General features: G+C 36.1%; 1 protein-coding gene across 7 annotated transcripts in view; it reads right to left on the bottom strand.

Moving 5' to 3' along the window:
• ARL15 (ARF like GTPase 15) overlaps positions 1 to 24555 on the bottom strand; it is a 386198-nt gene that overhangs the window by 181887 nt on the left and 179756 nt on the right. For all 7 annotated transcript variants that reach the window (XR_012071492.1, XR_012071493.1, XR_012071494.1 and 4 more), the window contains one exon: positions 20847 to 21055. Coding sequence is in view for 3 of the 7 variants with exons in the window: in XM_072958699.1 (XP_072814800.1) it covers positions 20847 to 21055 (209 nt within the window). In the remaining 4 variants the exon portion in view is untranslated. The remainder of the gene's footprint in view (positions 1 to 20846; positions 21056 to 24555) is intronic.

Here is a 24555-nt window from a genome sequence, read left to right as displayed (position 1 = left end):
ATAACTTGTAATAATCTTTAATAAAAAAAAGAAAACAAATATATGTATATGTATGCATGACTGGGACATTATGCTGTACACCAGAAATTGACACATTGTAATTGACTGTATTTCAATTAAAAAAAAAAAAAAGGAAGGAAGAAGCAAACTTATTTGCTGATGAAATTAACGCATGCAGAAAAATCAGAATATATAGACAAATCTGAAGGATTAACAGTCTAGCATGTTTGCCAGCTACAAAAATACACAAATGTAAATTTCTTGTATTTAAACAGCAACAATCAGTTAGAAAATGTTGACAATGCACAAAGATTGGCAAAATGTAAAAAGCCAGGTAATTCCATATACTGATAGGGATATGGACCAAAGGGGATTTTTATCTACTCTGGAAAAAATCTTGGTAATATCTAATAAGATTGAATATGCATATACCTTAAAAATCTTTACATTCTTAGGTATACATTATTATGAAATGTTTATATGTATACATCACATTCAGAAATGTTCATAGCAGTGATTTTTGTAATATTCAAATAATGGAAACAGCAATGGAAAATATTCATCAACAGTAGAATGGATAAACAGTGATATACCCACATGATGGAATATTACATAGCAATGAAGAGGAATGAACCTCAGTCTCAGAGGTAAATATAGCTGCACCTCAAAATATGATCATGAACAAAACTGGAGAATCATAGAATATGTTTAATAATATGGTTTTCAATCTACAGAAAATCCAAAACAGGTATACCACTACACAATAAATTATTTAGAGACGCATGTATAAGTGGTAGAAGTCTAAAAATGCAAGGAAATGGGGAATAGGCAACACAAAATTCAAGACAGTGATTATATCTGGGTGGGGATGGAGGGGGACACATGCAAATCAGAGGCACAGAGATGAGTAAGGCACTCGTGGTGGTCTGTTCTTTAATGTGTGCACTGGGAATACTGGCATTTGTTGTAATACTATTATTTAAACATATATATGTTCTATTTTTACATTTTTTTAAATAGACTTCAAAATAAAGTAAGGAAGGAAAGAAGGATGGAAGGATGGATGGAAGGAAGCAAGGAGAAAAAAGGAGGGTAATTACAAAATCCTTGAGATGCTGATTTATTTTTTAAATCCCCTGGTCCCCTCTTTCATATGAAGTATAATCCTGCAAGACATGTTGGCAACACAACTGCAAGAGGCTATAACAAGATGGCACATTCAAACTCCTTTTTCTAAAACTGATGAGTCATTTGTCATAATGCAGATGGTTTATGGTTGAAAGACAGAACTAAAAACATTGGGTTTTTTATTTGAAAAAACAAGTCTCACTAGATTAAATTTCCTCTAAAATTTTTAAAGTACTGGTTTGGAAATGAGAGGAATCCACTTTCACATTTCTTCAGTTATTTGCAATACAACAAGGAAATGTATCAGACCACAGAGGAAATTTTTCCTTCCCCACTTTGGAAACCTGGAAAGTACTACTTTTATGTATGACCATTTACCATAAATAGATTGAAACCCGAATTGTGCTATTGAGAGGTGAAAAAGTCAGTTCAAGTGTCAACATTCCCAACATTAGCCAAGCAACATTTTGGCAAATGCTAACATAAATGTTTTCATAACCTATGTTTTTTAAGGTCGTTATTCAAATTCCATACTTCTACATCTCTGTTTTTAGAGACTTTCTTAAAATTTGAAGAGCTGGAGACTGTTCCTCAAACAGCAGATTAGGAGAGAGATTTTCAGTTGGGAAATCTCTAACACTCCAGAGCTCCACTCTCATCTCACGCGCAGTGAGGGAAGGTGGAGCACAGGGAGAATGCAGAAAGCTGAGATCCAGAGACTGTCTGCAGAGCATCTGTTCTAGTAACCCAGTTGTGGGCCTTCTCCTGGACAAGTAAAACTCCATCTGGTGCGGGAAGTTAACTGTTCCCCAGGTGGTGTGTCCACCTGTCAACTGACAGTTGGGTGTGTGCCACAGAGAAGGGCAGACACCATTTGGCACAGGCCTTTGGAGCATTTCTTTAACTTAATGGCAGGATAAGACTTGAGATGAAGAGATGAGGAAACAAACAAACAAACAAAAAAAATGCAGTGGGCCCTGCTGGACCCAGGCAGCAGCTAGGGAAGCCGGGTCACGCCTAGAACAGGCGTTGGACGGGGAATGCCACAGAGGGCGGAGAGCGGCAGGGAACCGTGCCAGCCTCTGCCTTTCTGGGCTTGCCAGCCCTTGGCAGGGATTCTGGAAAACGAGACATCCCAAGTCAGACACATTTCCGTACATTCCTCTCCCTCCCCTGCCTCCAGCTGCTTCCATGTGGCTAATGGACAGACCACTGAGACTTTCTAAATAACACTAGACTATGGAATCAATACATGTTTACCCCAGAACTTTTACGGCTAAAACTGACACACAAGAGGCATCTCCTTGTGAAACTTTATGCTATTTATGTATTCCAAATGATGCCTCAAACCTACTTGGAATTCTTTTGGCATTTGGCTTTAGAATCCTTGGCATATTCTTACCAATACTTTCAGCAATGAAGATGTTTGGTTCTAAAGAGTAAATTTTATTTGCCTGGACTACGTAAGCAGGTGCTCAATACATACACGTTGAATTGAAGAATGAATGGATGGATGAAACAAACACTCACAGTATTGAGACAAATTCGTAATTAAGTAGGTGATCAAGCAGGAATAGTTTTTTAAAAGAGAAAACACATACAAAGGTTTTCTTGTATGGCTCATATGCCAGAAGCCAGAAGCCCAATTCCATGAAGGGAAGGAAGCACTCCTGAAATCACACAGCCTCTCATAGTAACTGGGATATACAGAATATTGACCTCTTTGTCTTCGCATTATTCCTTAAAGGGGTCATATCTCCATGCTGTCCCCTGACCTCTAGTCTGAAGGTCGCTAAGGCACCAGGCCACAGCAGGTTTTCCTCTCCCTTTCTGGATTGGCTTCCAGAGACATCTCTTACCAGGTCTCAGACATAACCCCAATCTGGATGATCTGTAGGTTGACCTTTATTCTGTGAAATTGTGTAATAACATGAATATTCAAATCTAGACATTTTAAACAGGAAAATAAAATCCAAGTTTTACCATTTCAGTTGTTATCACTTTTTCCTGCAACACAATAAATCATAAATTTTACAAGTCTCTGTCCTTAGAAGGGGACAATATTCAGACACACTGGGGGTAATTTTTTTTTAAAGTCTTCTTGCTTCATAATTATACCCAATGCACATACATATTTATATAAATGCAGACATATAAAGGAAGTATTCATAAAGGATGAGCAATGGACAAACACAAAGCCATGCTTTGATGTTAAAGATGCAGCCCTTTTAGCACTGAAAAGGATATGGAATTGAATTCTTGGGCATCACTGAGAATGGTGTCTATTTTTGAACGTGGAGAGATCACAGAAGTCTGGTCTAGGGACTTTGCTCTGTTCTCAGGTGAATTCTCCCTCACTCAACTCAAACATGAAAAACATCCTGGCATTGAGCCAAATGCCTGGGCCAGGGTGTTCTCCAGATTAAAACCAACCCAGCACCCCAAGCCTGGGCCACCATGAACTGAAAAACCTGGACAACATTTACCCCAGGGGAAGACTGCACTGGCGGGGTATCCTGACTCCCCTGCCACATGCTTTGGCACACATTCAGCAACTCTACATTTGATGGCCATCTTTCCCTAAAAAAGAGCAAGAATTGACATTAGTGGTTGTTCTGAGTCTCGTTAGCTAAAGGCAGAAGGTGTATGTGAAGGTCTCTGGTACAACGTGCTTCCTATACATCCTCTACCCCTCAAAAGACTGACTAGGGGTATCAAATCTCTTTTGAAATATGAATGTGATTTCTGGAAATGTACAAAAATGACTTTACTCTTTGCTCTCTTAAGTATCAATGTTCCACAGTATTTAAGTGACTTCTCTATTGAACAGAAGTTTAGAATCTATCCTGATGAACATCAAGAGTCTGCTATAAAACCAGATTATTTTTAAACATCAACTTCATATGGACACACATTCACATACATTTTAAAACATCTGCATCCTTAAGTGCAGATGTGTTTTCAGTGTGGTCTCAGTGAGGTTTCTACACAGGATTTAGTCTGTGAAACAATTAGTGAAACAGATGAAAGGCATTTCAGATGATTACCCCAGAGACACAATGCTTCTCAGGACTTGGTGCATATATGCCATACAGGAGGGGCACATACTTTTTTGACACTGACCACCTGCCTTAGCAAATGTCATACCAGTTAATCTTGATGTTCACCAAATTCCTGAGTTACACCATGACTGGTCTTACAAGGTTTTTATTTAAAGTTTCTTAGTAATTGCCATATTTCTCCAATACATTCAATGTACTTCCATTTCTTCAAGTGCATAAAAGAAAAGAACAATTTTACTAAGTAAATTTTGTCAGACATGTGTGAATTATGTTTTAATACGATAGTATTAAACATTTTTAGTTCAGGAATAAAACATGGCAATTCCCAGCAAATAACAGTAAACAAGCAAAAAGTACTGGGGCACATAATTCAGATAAGTATTTGAAATAACTATTCCCATTTTCTTTTAAAAAATCCTAATAAAAATTTTAAAGCATTTTTCAGGAATGCTACATTATAATAATTTATTTTACCATCATCTAAATCTTTCATTTGACCTATCTCTAAAAGTGAATTACTGTCACCTCACTATGAAAGAAACAGTTTTGAAAATGGCCCACTTGGAACACTACATGATGGCAGGGACTTGGTCATAATCCATACATTGATCACTACGCAGTTCCTGGTTTGGCCCATTACAGGCACTGAGTAAATCTTTTTATCTGGCAATATTTATTGAGCACCTACTATGTTTGAAAGAGCCGTTCTAGGCACCTGCAGATGTTATCAGTCACCACAACAGAGATTCTGTCTCCCAGTGAGTATTTCCTGACTCAATAAAAGGTAGATCAGCAAGTCCTCAACAAGAACAGCAACAACTTCTGAAGTGGAGACATGGTGCAACTATATTACTCGAAGAAGACAACAGTGGTATAAAATTAAAACTCAGAATTCCCTGGAGAGCCAAAAACTATTGTCTAATGTGTTCGATCCTTCAGTTGGCCTGCAGCATTTAATTCAGGAATCCAGTGCTGCTTTGAGGTAAGATGAATTGATCTAGAATCTCAACCTGTCTTCCCTCCATCATGTCACGTGGGTGGTAGAAGTATTTAATAAGAGGTACTAAAAAAAGGAACTATTATCTAATGCAAAGGTACCTTTTTAACTCTGTGATGGTTCTCTCTCATTTAAGCATATAAAAGGTTACATTTAGCAACTGTTGTTCTCTTTAGAAGAGATATTCCCAAATTCCCAAAATACAACATGTTTTTATGTCTCCACTCCTTATCTTATTCCTTCTGCCCCTAAAGACCCTTTTTAATCTTCCCTTCTCCTTCTTGTCTCTCATTTATAAAATCGAGGAATATAAACACATGGATGAATGGAGCCTGAAAGCTGCTAGGGGTGGGTGAGGGCCAGGAGAGCTTAGGGAGGAGGCTCGGTGTTTGCATAAATTGCTTTTATGAATGCAGTCTTGTGTTATTTCTAAAAACAAAGATGGACTGGACAGTAAGTCAAGCCCAAATCACCAGGCTTTCTTCCCCGAGTACTGGAACACAACAGTCACTCTGTTTCACAAATATATGAAAACATACTAGGCTTAGTTTCTTCAGTATATTACTCTCATTTCAACTGAGCTCATTAGTTTAAAAGGTCCATCTGCAAACTGGCAGCTGGGGCTTATCCAAGTAGCAAGAAACATTCAGAAGAAAGAGTTGATTCAAAACTTCAAAGTAAAGAAAAAAAAAAAAGAAAATTAAGTTATATCTTAAAAATCAAATAAAATGTTTTCCTTATTTTTAAAAAATAAATTCAATGACAAGAGATTGTTGTGGTGGAGTGAAAAGGGCAGATAAGCTAAAGTTCAAAGTCTAGGGTTCAGGCCACAAGTTGGATCTTGGGTTACTTATTACCTGTGATCCCACAGTACTTGACGATATTTCCATTGGCTCTTATCATATAGTGTAATTGCTTGTAATATATTGGTAACTTGAGGGAGGGGACCACATTTTATCCATTTTTGTATCTCAGGCATTATTTGGCCATACAGCAAGTGTGCAAAACATACTGGTTGAGAGAAACAACACAGTTGTTACATTAAATAACGAATGAAATTTTAAAACCACTAAAATGTGTTTAAAATTCTGAACCAAGGTCACTTTCATCTTTGGGAAACTTCCTTTTGCCAATTTTCAATTTCTATACATAGGTCTTCATATACTGGTCATAATATAAGGCTTATGTTTGGTCTATCTAATGTACCTTTTAACTGGGTGGTTCCCTCCCCCCCCTCCCCCCCCCCTTTTTTTTGGTACTATATCAATACCAAAGTCATTTTGAATAAGAAGGGAAAAATATTAAGAATTCAAAACAATCACTTTTCCTATATTAACCCAAGCTGCAGCACATTCCAGGAACTTGGGTATTTTTCTGTAAGTCACCTATTTTCTTTTTAAAAGGCATAAACAATAGTAAGCTGCAAAATATACTAGTTTGAGCTTGAGGTGGAAGAAAGACCACTGATGAAACCTAATTTGGTTTTCTCCAGGATCACTGACGGTACGCTACAGGGAGAACACACAAACATGTGCACACTTATAAACGTCAGAGCAGATGTGCAGGGACAAATTTAGAGCTCCATCCTGTTGTCATGACGGAAATTCACAAAGGCACTCCTATAGCATTTCCAAATGGAAAGCATGGGCATCTCACTAAGGGTCGAACACAGGGCATAAAAAAGTGCCACGTTTGGCTTTTATTTTACATCTAAGCTCATTGTACAATGGCCCAACCATGACAGGGAGCTGAAAACCTGCAGCATTAAAAAAGAATCCAGGGTCACAGAATTACTTCATAAACATAGTAAGACTGAAGGGAAGGATGATACTCCCCTGTCTGGTGCAACTCAGGGTGAGATAAAACCAGCTTGGGAATTAACCATTAATAGCTCGCAGAGATCTTAACACTTTCTAATACTGGGATTTTCAACTCTGCAATTTAATGACAACTCTGCTGTTGGCCTCTCCTGACCTGTTGTGAAGTAAATCAGGCAAACTAATGTGGGCTAACAAGTCTTTTTCACACTGTTCGATCACCCTGCCTCTCCTTTTCTCTGCGGACACGGCCTTTCTCCCACCCTGTCTGGCCATCCTCCTCAAAGCGCACAAAATGGCCACTGTAACCCCGCATTACTGTCATTAGATCACAGGTTAGTCAAGTGGAACTGCCCGGGCTTCCCAAAGGAGACCTATACTTCAAAAATCTGTCCATGTCAAATGAAGAAAAAAACCCTGAGCGTGGGGTCACCCAGATCAATGATCAAAAGAAACTGAGAATGAAGGGGGAAAAAAGCACACCCTCGTTTTTGTTAAACACACACACAGGTCTGATTTATTATAAGGAACCTAGAGACATGATGGCGTTTTCTCCTCTTACGCCTTTTTCTTTCTTTCTTCCTTTCTTTTTTAATTAGTAACTTGTTTCCATCAGGCCCTTCTAGTGGGTAAAACTGGGGCTTTTGGAAAGTCTACAAAGAAGCCTTAAAATTTCCCCCCAAAGAAAACACACCCCAGGAAATCCAGTTTTTAGGAGGACTCTTGAATAGTTCCAAATATACTTGAAAAGCAATAAAAGTAATGCAAAGTAATCCACCTTTTAAAGCTTAAGAAGATTCTGTTGAAATCTGAAAGTAAGAAGTGGTGCGATGAACACCCTCAAATAATCCGGGTAACCTCTTAGGCCTTCACAGAGAGGAAACAACAAGCCTGTCACTCACATCCTGAGAGCACACCAAGTGACACGCTGTAAAAAGCCGACTTCTGGGCTGTGTGGGGCCTCCCAGACCTAGAGATCTGCAGGTATGGCACAGCATCCCCCTCATCTCCCTCCTTGTCCAAGCACCTCCCTACACTTGCTTTTCTATTTTTTTACGATAAAGCTACTCATTTAATGGTTTTGCCAAATTAACATATTAGAAAATTAAGGCAGAATGACCTATCTGGAAGATCAGAAAGAATAAGCTCTAGTATCACACTGTGCAAGTGAAAAATTACCCAAAGATCTGATCTTCCTGGTTTCCTCAACAAAAGAGGAAAGTGTGTTTTGTTGGCTCAGATGCTTTAAAAAAAAAAAAAGGCAGTTTCTGACAAGAACTCTGTGCATATGAAAGAAAGTAAAATAAATTGCTTATAACTAACGTAACAAAAGTGGTAAGCGTTGTGTAACGTCTTCGTTGCTTTCTTGTTTTCCTTTTAGTTTTTTCATTTGTAATTTATTCTTTGAGCACTCTCAAAAGCATATAAATATATTGGGCCTAGATGGATTGTTTTGTCTCGTTAAAAAAAAAATTTATTTATTTATTTATTCTTTTTTGGGCGAGGACAAAATTAGATTTATTCATTTATTTACTTAATGGAAGTACTGGGGATTGAACCCAGGACCTCTGAGCTATACCCTCTCTCCCACCCTTTTTAAACTTTTTTTTTAAGGCACTTTTCTCACATATGTTTTACTTTATCTAGGGTGGGGAGGTAATTAGGTTTACCTCATTAGTTTTAATGGAGGTACTGGGGACTGAACCCAGGACCTGATGTATGCTAAGCATGTACCCTACCACTTGAGCTATGCCCTCCCCCTTGTCTCATTTTTGTGTATCTCACAAGCACTGACATGCTGCTGTACCAGACGCAGTTCTACGTGCCATTTGATCTCCATGACATCCCTGTCTGGGGGTGGGGTGGGGGAGCAACACTCTCTCTGTGCTCAGTCCTCAATTCGTCCCCACTGTTTGCTATGAGGTAGGTTCTAGGATTATCCCCATTTTACAGATGAGGAAACAGATTTAATTGTTTGTCCATGATTATTCAGCTGGTCAACAGTAAGGAGGATTTATAGCCAGAATCCAACCCCAGAATTTTACTGTCATCTCCAAACCCCAAATGCCAATCCTCAAGTTAAACATGTGTATATCCTGTGGCCCAGTAATTCCAATGTTACATTCTGTACTTGAGAAATGCTTGATTATATACACAAGAAAACATGTACAAAGATAATCACCAACAACTTTGGAATCTCAAAAATCTAGCAACAGTCTAAAAAGTCATCAATAAGAGAATGAATAAATAAAAATTATGGCACAGTTGTGCCTCGGAACATTTCATTCATTTCTGACATGAGGGGAAAAGACTTTAAGTGCATCTTTAATGATCTGTTTCTTTAAAGAAAAGCTCTGAGACAAATATGGTAAAAATGTTAATATTTGCTAAATCTAGGTGATGGGTGGATGACTTTCTGTTATAAAGTATTCTATACTTACTGTATGTTTGAAATTGTTGTAATTAAAATAATTTGAGTATGACTCCTTAGATACTTATTCTCTCATACAACCAAATAAATAAACCTTTCTCGTGAAATCAGAATTGGACTTTTACTAAGTCCCCTCCCCTCATTTGGCTCAATAAACTGCTTAAAAGTCATAGTAACAACCTAGAGACTAAATTATTAAAATTACTTTTCTTGAAATGACTGTGACGTCTTACTGCAAGTTATCTCAGAAGTACTATCTTTAAGATAATTATGTTCGTTAATATATAGTCCATAGTTCATTATATTGTTAAGCAAATTCATTAGGTTGGTGTTTCTAACCTTTTAACGTTCAAAGTTTTGTGATTCCATAGCCTGGCTGAAGGCTGAGAGTTGTAAATTAGAGTGGAACGAGTCACGTGAAGACCAAGGAGAATACTTTGCACTGTACACTTTTTTGGTACCCTCTTAAAAGTGCACCATGTGGCTTTATTAATCATTCAGATTATAAATTAAAATGAGATTGAATAGACTTTTAAAGATTATGTAATACTCCATGGAGATTCAAATGAAAATGATAGACACACATTTTCTATAAAATGTTAGTTGTATGATCTTGATGGACAGAATGGATCAAGTAATCTTAACTACAATTCCTCACAAACTTGTACATATTCCTGTTCAAACTAAGCTGGAGGAGAGTTGTTATTCTCAAAATAATTTCAGTGAAATTCAACCCAGTCATTATGGCCATATATCTTGCTTTAACATCTTAAAATTTTAACACAACTTTTTTAATAGTACACACTTTTCAGTTCAGCCTTACTACAGCCAAAGAACCACAGGACAAAATCTTAACTAACCAGAATCCAAATAAGAACAAATACTAAAGGAGGAATTACAATTGTCATATTCCATTTTGAACAGAGGAAACTGCAAAGACAGTTTTGTATCTAGTGTTCTACCAAAAAAAAAAAAAAAAAGTAACGTCTAGGGCCTTATATGGAGTTGGTATAGATTCAACAAAATATTCCATACTTCCTGCAGCTACACTGCTAGAACTAAAGTTCTGAATAATTAAAGGGCATTGCACATTCAGAATCATTACAGAAAGATCCGATTTCCCTAGAGCAGAAAACTGTGCTGATATAGTTTAAAAGACCAAAAAAAAAAAAAAAAAAAGCTTCTGGTAAAATGTAAAACAGATAGCATTATTAATAAAAAAAATTGTTAACTGTAATAGGCTCAAGCAATCTGGTGATCTTAAGTATTAACTTAAAGTCTGTTTTCCTTTTCAACCTAAAAAATGAGCTTGATTTGCTTACAAATACAAAAAATCATTAAAAGCCATTATTAAGAAAAAACAAAGATGTCCAAACTTGAGCTTTAATTAAAGAAAACCATCAAAGTCAATATAAAAATATGGGAATTTGGTATCATTTTTTTCTTGCCCCAAACATGCAGAAACATGCATTTTTACCCTTAAGAATCTCTACCCACTTATTTAAATAATTCAAATATTTAGACTTCACTTTCCAATAAGTTTGACAAATACCATTTTAAATGAAACTACTTTAGAACTGAGTAAAATGTAAATCTTTATATATAACAGGAAAGAAAGGTGTTCTTTCTTGAGAACTTACGTTTTTGGAAAATCAGGGCATTTGTCTTGGCATATGATTTGCTTTTGCATAACAGTAACAACAATGACAGTAATAATACTACTTATTGCATACAAACTATTCCTCTATCTCAAGATCTTTTCTGGTTTATCTTTCAGGATCCCTCTAATGAGTATGCAGTCTTCTCAATGCAATATGCTAAATCATGATGAGAGAATATCTTTCTTTTATAGCACCGTTAACAACTGTAATTCTTCAACTAGCTGTTCTCTAAGGATTCCCCTGCCAAGCTCTTATTTTCATTTCATTACTTCTTTGTTCTCCTTGTCTAAACTATACACAAGTTACCCAGATTTTCCACTCTGGCCTCTTTCAATAAAGACTTGTTTTGGCTTGACAAATTATTAGTCATAACTACAGTCTAAAAATAAATAATATATTGCAAATTCTCCGTGTTAAAATCCTACCATTCTATGCAACCTCCAAATTATTTCATAGTTCATAAGTAGAACCTTCTTCCCATAAGGCTCAGTTGTTTTCACTTATTTATGAAAACAATTCCAGCTATTTTATGGAGTTATTTACTGTCTAAACGTTCTTCATAGAGCATTCTTTTAAAGCTCCATAATCTTATTTCAGGTATGGAATGAACTAAACTAAACTCAGTCTATGTCCACCATGCTTAGCACAACCGATTTCAGACACTTAGGTGTGTTTAATTATAAGCCTTAAATAAAGCAAACTGAAACCCTACCGGACTCTTTCCCTTTATATCTGAGTAGTAGAAAACTTGGTTTTTTTTTTTTTGGTCCAAGATTTATTTGAAATTTAGATTTCAGAATTTCTAGTAAAAAAGTTAAAGATTGTAATAGGCCCAGTCAGGGAGGGAACTACGTGGCGCCTGCAACATGAGGTGCTATTTTTGTTCATTAGACTCTTGTAAGAACCCCCTCTTGTTTGTATTTGAACGTCTACATCTTACCTTCATTAGAACCATGAGATACCCCTTTCTCAAGATATGAATGCTCAAAGTGCTTATGTGAATATTTAAATAGTAGGGTTGTGGCGGAATATGGAATTCTACATAAAGAGATACTACTAAAGAAAGAAAACAATATGAGTCTAGATACCAGTAAACAAAAGATACAAGAGGTCCTATAGACAAATTACTCAGGTGTGGATTAGTTCATTTCTCCCAAGCCCAGGCGCACTGGAAGAGAGGCAACTGCTAAGCGCCATTCAGACCGTTGTATGTTCCATTGCCCACGTCTAGTTCATTGTTTTCATCAAAGGCACATGCAATTCATAGGTAAAGAAAAAAAATAATAAAGCGGCAAGGAGAAAAATGCCTGTTTCTAAGTAGCACAGTATTCTATTCATCTCAAAAGATGAAAGCAGGTATCTTTCATTACGTGTTTTTGTTCTTACAGGAAGAAGGCCAAAAATATGTGATTTTCATATTTGTGCTAACACAGCAGAGCTTTTCAAAGTCACTGCCAGAAATGGACTAGATTTCTTACCTGCTTTTTCTGTGTTTTATGTTAAGGATGTCTGCCTCATTATAAACTTTGCTGGTTCCCTAGACTTTCTGCAGTCTGGCTTTGCTGCGATTACTGGTCAAAACCTTTAATTACAGTATATAGTTTGTGCAGCTGCCTGGAAATCGGTCTCAGGGTCAGTGGCTCTTCCCGGTCCCCTCTTTCCATTCTTTTGAAGCAATATTGCTGAACTGAAGGCATTGTTCCAGCTTTCGGCTGTGCTCTGTCTGCTGCACACTGTGAATAGCTTTGCAATCACTCTAGCAATTGGTTCTTCAATTGCCTTTAAGTTGTCAATTGTAATTCATTGGCTCCAGGCACCTTTTCTCTTTTCATTCTTTTGAGGTCTTTTCTTACTTAATTTGCAATAATATTAGGGAATGTCTTCTTCAGACATGTCACTACTGTCTTCCTGATGACGAGGCGGGGTATACACGTGACTTTCATACATTTGCCTGTTAAAATGTTTTACTATTTCTCTGACTTGGGATGACAATCTTTGAGGTACCTCATAAGGAATTTGGCTTAATCTTGAAATCTACTTTCTAAAGAATCCTCCTTAAAATACTCTCATTGGAGTTCATTTATGTAATTAATTATAGTTTTTTTATAACTTCCCAAAGATGTAATTTTTCATTTTTGTAATAAGAATTAAGCTCTCATATTTTCCCCCATAATCATGCTCTTTATTTTTGTACAAATTATAAATTTGAGCTCTTACACAATTCAGGAATAGTTAACTAAGAAATAAAGGATTTTGACTATTTGGAAATCAATGCCTATGTTTTTAGAACCTTTTCAGAAGACCTATACTTACTCCTCAGACACCTTTTGAGAGATTATATAAGAAAGCATTCAAACTATTCCAAATGAGTTCTGATGCTTATGCATTAAAGGACGTTTATTTTTCTTTAGGGAAGCGAATAAACAAACATACCTCTTGATCTATTAAAGAAAAAAAAACCTTTAGTGTATTATGTCTCAAATCCTTAGTTCTGGATAAAATCCAGCATATTAACCCCTCTCATTATCACAGTCATCCGGGAGTAACCAAAGGTATTTTTAAGCAGACACTATGTAATAATAATAATGATAATAATTATCATAATGATAATAACTAACGCTTATTGTGCTTTTTAACTTCAAAGCACCTTACTGATATTAACTATGTGTCTATTTTCAAATAAGTTAAACTCAATAAATGTTTTATTAACTTTGTAAGCTATGGAATGTGTAGTAACTGAGTTTCTTTTACAAATGAAGTAAAACTAAAGATCAAGGAAATGGTTTTGGAAACTTTTGCTTCAGAATCATTTATTGCCTTGGCTGAATGAGGGTTAATCAAATACTAATTTTTACAAACTACGAAACTGAGATACAGATATAAGATAGACAGAGTGAAGTTCAGCAGACAACCACTCAAATACATACTGCTTCAAAAAACGAAGAAGCAAAATAATATCATTTGGATAAAATCAACCTCTAACTGTATTAGTTACAATTCATTATTGTAAAACATTTAAATGGAAGAACATTTAAAAAGGAAGAAAAGGTATTAAATGTAAGAATTTTAAAAACCCTTCTAAGCTTCACAAATGTAGTAAATTTTTTTATTAATTTACAAAACTACATTTGTTTTTATTAAGTTGGATTCATTGCTCTAACACCATCTCAATTATGTTGTCACAGAACTTCATCATGTACCAGTCTCCACATGAGAAACATAAACAGTAAAAGATAGTTTGCGGTGCCAGCAAGTGAAATAAGCTCTATACAGTTAAAATAGAGGCAATTAATAGAAACATATTAAAATAATATTATTCAAGCAAGATGTCCTCATTTTTTATGAGTCACTTAGGACAAAAATAGTACCCTGCTGTAAGCAAGGTCCTCAAGTGAATAAACATAAATACAGGTACATAAAATGATACAAAAACAAGCATTTATAAATATGGTAATTAAGAGATTGAAGCTTTTTATAACTATTAACATGGTTGGAGTCATGAGGTTTCATAGAAGATGTGGTTCATGAGCAGTATTCAAAGGTCAGGGTTTGCTGCAGAGGAAAAGGAAAATGTTTACAGTCAAGGATGGCAACAGATGAATCGCACCGGGTAAAAGGACAGTAGAGAAATCTGGACAAAGCTGATGGCTTTAAGCCAATAGGGAAGCAAGTACGAAAAGACTCAGAGGTGGTACTCATTTAAACAATGTAAACTGAACACAGAGACATAAACCAGAATTCCTGTCATGCGAGGAGCTCACCATCTTAAGGAGTAGATAGAAAAGTTACTAGGCAATTAATTCTAATTGGACAATTAAGAGAAGCCCAGGATGCCTTGGGAAGTCAGAAGGAGGCCATCTAGCTCAGCCATGGGTATTCAGGAAACCTCCTGACGTGACATGTAATCTTCAGGTGGCTTTTGTAAGGCAACAGTAATAGTGAGTGGCAGATGGACATCAGAGAAAAGAAAAGGTAATTCCATTACCAAGCACGTTAACATATTAAATCTATGGTGTTTCACTTGATTCTAAAAAGAATTAGCAGGTAATACTGGTTTTTAATATGGGTATTATGAAAACCAGACAGGAAGTCTGTCCTTTCTGGTCTGTGTTGAGGAAGAGGGAGAAAGAGGGGAGAATCTGGGGAGGAAAACAACCAGGAAACTCTGCAAAGTACTGCAGGAGCTGAGGTGGGACAGCTGAGCATCGAAATGTCTGGAGGATGAGAGTAAGAACTGGAAGAGGTTCCAAAACTTGCCAGTTTTACACAAAATGAAGATATGCATGCTACTGAATGAAGAAAATGGAAAGAAATGAGGTTTTACAAAAGAACATAATGAATTCTTTTTGAGCATACATTGCTGTATTTTCAAATGTATTACTTTGTTAACCCACCTAAATGGTTTTCTTGATAGAAGAAACTTTTCCTACATAATGTAGGAATTATTAATTGTTAATGGGAATTTCTTTGGTTTTCAGTGAGCAGGGCATATTTTCATAATACTGCCTGGTGGATGCATGAAACAGGTCCACAGAGTTTCCTTGAATGGTGAGATCAAGGTGGCGTGAATTAGAATATATGAAATCAAACATACAAATTAATTTTTTCAAGGAATGCAGATAAAGAAGAAAACGCATGAAAGTACAATAAATAGGATACCCTGGCTATTTCCGTATTCTTCAAAAGACACTCTCTAATAATGACATTTTTGTAACTTATTATTGAAACGATTGCTATTTCAGCTTCTTTCACAAGTTAGTAAACATTTTCAAGAGATCACTGCGTCATTCAGTGGAAAATTGAATTCCAAACCCTCTTATTGTTTCCCCAAGATTAAATTATAACAGAATGGAGTACATCTGTAAGGGATGGACAAAAAATAAATTGTACCTCATATCATTTTAGAGTAAGTATATGTCCCATAAGGGAGTTTTCAAACTGCTCACACAATAGGTATGTACACTGTTCTATGTGAAATCAAATCAGTATTCTAAAATGCTGCCAAGAGGCAGGTCAAGATACTTGGAAGACTCTTAAGATTTAAAGTATATGACACTTGACAATGATTATACTACAAACACACAGAGTCTTACACACATTTCTCTCCACATACAGAAAGTAATATTAAATTAAGCTAAGATTCTACGTGATTTAAACACTGCTTTGCACTTGTAATAAAAGATTCATCATGGAAAATTAGAGATGATATTTTGTACAGCTAACAAAAAAAGAATTGCTCTCCTGTCAAGCAATATAAATAGAAAATTTTTCAACTAGCAGCTTATTATTTACAGACAGTGTCCAAAAATTTTCAATCCTGTAAAACTCTCTCTAACCCGTTATAGGAAAGGAAATAGTGCACAATGTAGAAATAATTATCTATAAACAACAAGTAATTATAATTAAGTATAATAAATAACATAAAATGTATACTAACACTCTCTCCCAGAAGATGTCTACAGACTAAAAAGTGAAAAGTAGGTAAACTATTCATGATCCAGTGAATACTGGAAGTATTATTCAAAAAATATGAATGCTGATAATCAAAACAAAACATGGTCTAAGAAAGCAATGTTTATATCATTATAGAAATACTTGCAAATACTTTTCTGACACTTGTACTACATTCTCTTCTAATAGAACACAACATTCTATGTACATCACAATAACAAACTGAATTACATTTGAATAAAAATTGAGAAATGCCTGAACACAAATTTTAACTTTAATGCTGACATCTTAATTTAGAAGCTGGATTTTCCCGTGCTACAATTAATGAGCCATGGAACCAACAGACTCATCTGACCTTATAATGCTACTTCAAAATTCTGTTTCACAGTTTTCATATTTCTTAATACTTGCTTTAATATAAAATATTTGCATTAACTCAGTATTTTTGATATAGTATTTCTGAATAGTTAAATACTTTTGGATTAAGGATATGAATGAATATCAAATTAGATAAGACTGCTGAAAGGGTAAACTATTTCATGTTGACAAAATGTGTCATTTTATAAGACATGGTAATGCCTAATAAAATGAAAATAAGATTTTTAAAAGTTAGGAGGTAAAAAAAATCACAGTCAGCAACTGTGTAGAGGGAAAATAGGATTACATTTATTGGCTACTATATCAACTTAACTTCTCATAAAATCCCCCTGATCTATTAAATAACTTCAGAACTGAAGTATGCTCTCCTATGGGAGTTGTAAAACAAATTAGATACAATTACAATTCAATACAAATAAAAAAAACAACCTATTTACCCTTAAGATGATTCTTGTTTTAAAGCTTTATCATTTAAACTGGACCAGGATTTTCCCTAATGAATCAATTGGACCACTTGACATAACTATAGGTTTTCATATTATGTTTTCTATAGAGAAAAACAGTTGATATGAGTAAATTCTGGAAAACTGTGCTAACTACACCTCCCCAAAGTGAATACAACAAACATCTGTTGCAAGAAATGCTTGGCTTTCAGATAGCATGTAAAGGGTGTTCGTTTCCCAGTGTTTTGCTACTTAGAAAAGAAAAGCTTATTTGTTAAAAAACCATGTTTCTACTATCAATTCTCAAGACATAAAATCTTAAAATTCTGGTAAGTTAAACACAGGTTATTACCAGGTATAGTACAGAAAGGGAAACTATGCGATGCACAAGACTCCACTTGCTTTCTAAAAGGGCAACAAAATAATTGGGCATGTTGCCCTCTGTCTGTGGGTTACATAGTAATTTTAACCATTGTCTTCCTATCTTAATTTAGTTCTCTACACAAACATAGCAAAGCTCACAGCAGAGAGGAGGAAACTAAATACATAACCTCCTGATGATTGTCAGCGTTTGTTGGAATTCCAGTATTAATTCAGCTTTCTCCTTTGGACTTCTCTGGCTTCTGTCAGTTTCTAAATGCCAACAATATCCTGATATCCTCATTAAATGACAAATGAATTCTTAAAATTTTACTCTAGCGACAGAATAATTGCAAAATTTTTGTGTACTGCATTGCGCACAAGATTAATAATTTCCATGGGAGGAGGGGAAGAACCAATGAACCTCGATGCCTCATCTTTTCTTAACTGCATCAAAGAATCGTTCGGTGCTTTTTTCGTCAACTGAACGCATTTTCCATGATACTCAAAGAACAGAATATTACCTAAAAGTCACAGGTATGCTGCAGAGTAAAACATCATCTTTTTAGCATTTGGAAATTCCACAATGTGCACACAAAATAGCAGCTACAAATGAATAAAAACATTTATAAACAACAGAGCACAGGGCATGTAATACCTTTAGGATCAGGAAAGAAAGTAATAAACAGATGACCTCTTCTAAACACATTTCAAATACCATGTAACTTTGCTCATGTCTCAGTTTTCTATTTCCTCTTCTCCTCATGCCTACTCCCAACCATTCTGAGGTTATTGTTTATAAAATGTTTAGGATTCAATCTCACAGTTTCATTTTTATGCGAACAATAAGGTATTGATTTAATTCCCAAAATATTTCTAGGAGTATTTCAACAAAGCATAAGAATACTATACTGAGAAACCACTGTCATTCAAGCAATGGGAAAAATATGAAGCTTCCATTTCTTTCTCTCCCAAATCCAAAGTAAGTTTCAGCACTTCATTATGTTTCAACATACCTCAAGATCTACAATGGAATTTGTCCATGTATTCGATCAAAACAGGCTAAAATGTTAACATGCACCTGGCCTAGTATGTGTTTATATAATCATAGGGAAAAATGCTTTACTTAAAGCAGTCCTCAAAGCGGTATTTGCAATTTCCATCACAAGTCAGAATTTTAAGGAAAACTCATTTAAAATGGATATAAACAAAAAGGAAAGTCAAAGTCACATAGGCTCCAATATGTACAAGTTTAGAATAATTTTCAAAGCATATCTCTGACAACTCAACATTTACAACCTCTTCTTATGAAAAGATGAATCACAAAAAGGACAACTGCCCTCTTCCTAGAAGAGACAGCCAGCCCACACACACAAGGCACACTCCAAAGCATCTAACTGATAAATGCTTCCTTTATTCAATGTAACAGTCTTTAATTCCTAGCAAGGATCACTATGAGTCAGATATTAGGGTTAAAGAACACATTAGTTTCCATTTTTTTCATGTCTATGGAAACAGATAAAGTTTCTTAAATTTAAAAGCCAAAAAGAAATATTTTCATCTATTGCACATAACCTGAATAAGTGATTTGAAGTTATGTCACTTGTTTTATAGCTGTATCACACTGTGTTACTATATATGTATTACATATTATTCATGTGCACGTTATATTCTCTCTATATATTTTGTAACACATACATTGTATTTCCCACAATGAATCTCAGAATACCAATGTATCTTCAGCCAAGCACCTGATAATCATTCATAACCACCCATCATTATACACTATTTATTATATCCATTTTACAGACAAAAACACTGGTACTAAGAAGTTAAAAGATGTACCTAAGGTCTTAAGAACAGATCAGAAAGACATCACTATTACATTGCTGACAATCTGCACATTGATGACTCTCAGAATAGATCTGTATTCCTCTTTTTTATCTTAATCACTTAATATTATCTATAAGGTATTTCACAAATCTAAAAAGGAAAAAAGGTACTAACTACTTACTGTTGAATGAGACAACCAAAGCTGGACATGAGCACTGTCTGTTTAATAAGAAATCCCTGCCTTCTTTACTACTTTTCTAAAATAAGTGAAAATTCTCTATATACAGTACCTCTTACACTTAGTACTTTTAACTTCAAAGTCAATTAACAAATTAATCCCACTCACTTCTCATAAAAATTAAATTATTCCCCTTTTAGAGGTGAGAAGACACGCACTGGGTCAAAGCTATTTGCCCATGGGTTCCACACTAAGTGTGAGGGAGTTTGGAGTTAGAACTTAGGTCCTGGGCTCCTCACTTACTTTTCAGACTAAAAGGCAGCATGGTTGACATTATTCTGAAGTCAGGAAAAGAAGCACACCATTTCTGAAGGGGGAGGGGTGATGAAACATATCCTGAAAGTTACAGATGTAAAGGAATACATCAAAAGTTTTGATTTCACTGTAATTTAAGTTTTGGGAGCTATTCACATATCTTCTTACTTTAGTACTATGAATCAGAAACTCTGCTGAGACACTGATTATTTGCCCAGAATTAGTCTCATGCTTTTATAGGAGGGACACAAGAAATGAAATGAAATATGAAACATAAAGAATGGGTCCATATTAAAATGTATTTGGTGCCACGGAACTTGCAAGATAAGACATCAATTTTCAGCCTGGCTGATCACAGAATAATATCCATTGCTCCCAGTCAACAGTGTGCATTTCAGAGGGACAAGAACACGACATTTGAGGGGAAGTGGTACATCGTATTACGCACGAGGAACTCCTTCAGAAGAATGAACTAAGCAAGCTAGTGGGGTAAAAAGAAATGTTCAATGACCAGGCCTTTAGTCCTTTAAAATAGATGAGAAACATATTCAGATAAGTCCTCTAATTTTTGCTAAACAGTTGAACAAGCTACCATCTCCAAGTGGGGTTAGGTATATAAATAATAATTTCCATCAGATTAATATAGGCTGTTTTCTAAAAAAACTCTACGGTTTGATGTTGAAAAACCAGCATAACCAGCATATCTCTAATTACAGGAATACTTTCAGATTCCAATGCAGCAGAAGAAGTGCAACAAATAAGACAAAGAGATGTCACCTTAGTGAGACATACCTCTTGTACTGATCGAGCAGCTGGCTTGTCTTGATGATTGGCCAATATCAAGAAAGGTAAAGTGCATAACTGTGGGTGCTGAAGAGCTGAGTGCAGTTCATTTCTAGCAGTTTCTAAATCATCTTCTGAAGAGGCACTGTCTAATACAAATATTACCCCTTGAGATCCTTGGTAGTAGCGGCTCCAGTATTTCCGGATATTATCAGCCCCTGTCAAAAACAAAACGAATTCTCTTTTTAAAAATAGCTTTCAGCAACTGAAAAATGTTCCCAATAGTAATTCCTATTGCAAACCAATGTGGCTTTTAAAAAGTAGGTGCAGAAATCACAGTCAATGAGAACAAGGACATTAGAACTAATGGTGGATATGGCCTTGAAGGAAAGCACAGAAGTTGAAGAGTCATTCTTCGTGCCTTTCTCATCAAAATGTGAGAGAAAGAACCAGGATAAGCACTTCTTAGACTTAAATGCAAAAAAATGTTTTCAGGTTTTGCTTAATAGTCCTGAATAAACTACCTTGTCTACAAGTTTAGTTCAAGCCTAACTCAGCATCATGACCTGGCTGTTCATCAAGGGTTTTCTCCACCATTATCTTGTTGACATTTTCTAAAAGAACTACTTGCTGATCAGGACAACCTTCTTTAATTTATCCACAAAGCTAAAACTATTGGCGTAATACCTTTATATGTCAAAGTGTTAAATTTGTGATGAACTGAAATTTTGGCCTTTGGTACATCTGCATCACACCATTTGGCAACAAGCACACCCATGGTCTCAATGTGATGGGATGCTCATAAAAAAAAGACATTGAGAGTCTCATCAGCCAGAACCCAGCCTTATTTCTCATCATATTTCCAACACCTCGCCCAATGTACAACTCAAAATTCAGTAGTGGAATGAGGAAAACGAGGGAAGGAGGAAATGAAATTATATGCTAATTAGGCTTCCAACTCTGAGGAAACTGGGGCCAGAGAGGTGAAGTAATTAAGCTCCATTCATTTGTATAGTGAATCATCATACACATGGACATCAACCTCTGAGTTAGGAGACAAGCTGCCCAGGGAGGGGATGGGTATTTCCCAATATATTATGATGACTGCCTTCCTCTTCTTTGATTCATGAATAGTATGGGCATTCTGTGTATATATGTGTATTGGGGGAGGTGTTACTGGTTACATAACAAAAATTAGATATCAAGGAATTTCTCCAATTAGTGCATATGATCAACTTCCGACCAGTTAATAACTACGTTTTAGTCCTCTATTGAACGTCTACCTCCTATGGTGGATACACTGTGCTAAGTGTTAGGGATTCAGAGTGGAGACCATGTTGGTGTGCACTGGCTGGTAAGAGCCAATAGGGTGTTCAGTGACATCATATTGGTGGCTTGAAAATGGACAGGAGTATTTTCACCAAGAAAGATCAGCAGAAAGACCTATCTGCCTGGTCTTTTCTTTCCCAGGAGAGCCAACACACCACTGAATGACACTGGGAAGCTCATATTCCTCTGGGAGAAGTAGAATGAAAAACAAAGGGTACAATAAAGAGTAATAAAACACTGTGATGTAGGAACTTATCAGGGTTCTCTGGGAGTAAGAGATGAGGCATCTTATCCAGACTGGGCAAGTCTCTTTTTTTTTAAAGAGTAGTATCAATCAAATAGCTACCATTTATTAAGCACTTCCTATATTCCAGGCACAGTGCTAAGTGTTTTCAAAAGAATAACTCATATAATTCTTACAACAACCCTAAGAGGGAAATACAATTGACTCAGGCTTTGAAAATTACTTTCAGATTCTAAATCTGGGGTGTTCATCATAATATTTTATGAAAAAAAGCAGGTGTATAGTAAGATCAAGAGCATTTAATGTTAAATAAACTTAAATATGCAAAGAGAGGATATGAGCAAGGGTCCAGCCAAGAAAACAAAACGAGAGGAAATTTAAGCCAGAGATTATTTATTATAGGGAATTGCTGCTTAAGTGATAGTAGAACTAAGAAAACAGTAGAGGCACTGAAATTAGCAACATCTTGGGTCAGGTTCCCTGGATGCAGAGCCTGAGACAGCATTTCTTATACCTGACTATAGACACAGTGCTGTCAGAAGAAACCAGGAGTAAAAGAAGCAAGCTAGAATGGCGGCAGGAACTACGCAAAGATAATGGTTTCAGAAATCTAACCTCAGCCTCATCCAATGAGGAGCTCTAGAGTGTGGACTGAACCACAGAAGTTGTCCAGTCCAAAAGGCAAAGGGGCTGGGCTGTTACACCCCTGTACAGTCACTGGCCATGAGCCACCCCTGAGGAATAGAAGGGGGGTTGGGGCGTGATCTCATCATCTCCCCCATGTATTTGGTTGAGGCAACTACTGTCAGCCAAGGGCAGGCCTCTGGAGAAGGGTACAGGTGTGAGTCATTAGCAGCCAATGCCCGCAGCAGCTGGGAGATGGAAGCACTGGCCCAGTAAAGGAGCTCTGGGTAGGATACCAGCAGCATCTGCTACAGGCTCCATCCAGACATCATCCATATGCAGGAGAAACATCCATAAGCAGAACAAAAGTAGAGGCAGTAATACCTGGTGGTAAATGTTTAAAACAACAAAAATGGTGTGTGCACATGTATCCAGACACAAGCTTATTGTAAATTTTACCAACAAAAGATGTGCACCACACAATTTTCATATAATAAGAATATAGGCAACATGCTTTATCATAAATTCGATAGAGCTCCACTAATGCTCACAGAATGCTTTCAGTGATTTCACCGAACTTTTGTATACACAGCCAACCAACAGTTGAGGTTGACCAAGTGCAGTTCTGAATAAACATTAGTTGTGCTAAGTGTTTTTACATGTATTAATTCATTTGCCCACGATAGTCTTGTGAGGTAGGTACTGTTATCACTTTCATTTTATCAATAAGGAAACCAAGACACAAAACAATTACATAATGTGCCCAAGATTAAACAACTAAAAATATATTTAGGTCTAATGTGATTGAAATAGATGGATCATTGACCAGAAAGGTGACGAAACTGAATAAAAACTCTACTACCACATAAGCCAAGGGTGGGGTGGGGAAAGGGAACCTGTTAGAATAAAAGGTACCTAAATGCTTATATATATTAATCCTCAGAGTGGGAACCTGTCCAAGAACATTTCCCAACCAATTAATTCAATGAATGGCATTATTAAGTGCCCTTTCTATACAAGCCACTGAGCTAAGACCTATAAGAAATATTTAGAAAGCCATTATTCCTCTTAGCTCAAACCATCATATCCTGTAAAGTAATGGTGATTACAGTGAGGTCTGCAAATACATGGGAGGGAAAAATTATGGCCAGATTATTGGAGGGTGTCCAGGGAATCAAGTATGAGGAGAAGAATCCCAGATGCATGCTTTAATGAAACTTGTCCATTGGAAATACATGGGACACACTGGAAATTCAGCTTGTGAAGTCATCTCTCAAAAAGAAACTATTTTCATCTGTCACATTTTTAGGAGCACATAAGGCACCTAGTGAGACAAAATGACAGTAAGTCCCATGACTGTGTTGGTGGATGAAACAAACCCAAAGACAAATACCAGAACTTTTTTAAATGCCCCATATATGACATAATATATGAATACAATATTACATAGTGAAAAGACCCTTTTGTTTTATCTCCTGCTACACAGAAATGCTAAGATTAAGCAGATGACTCACTTTCATC

This window comes from Vicugna pacos, chromosome 3, assembly GCF_048564905.1.
Source record: "Vicugna pacos chromosome 3, VicPac4, whole genome shotgun sequence".
Lineage (NCBI taxonomy): Eukaryota > Metazoa > Chordata > Mammalia > Artiodactyla > Camelidae > Vicugna > Vicugna pacos.
The sequence above is the reverse complement of the archived record's forward strand: the minus strand, read 5'-3'. Positions and strand labels throughout refer to the sequence as shown.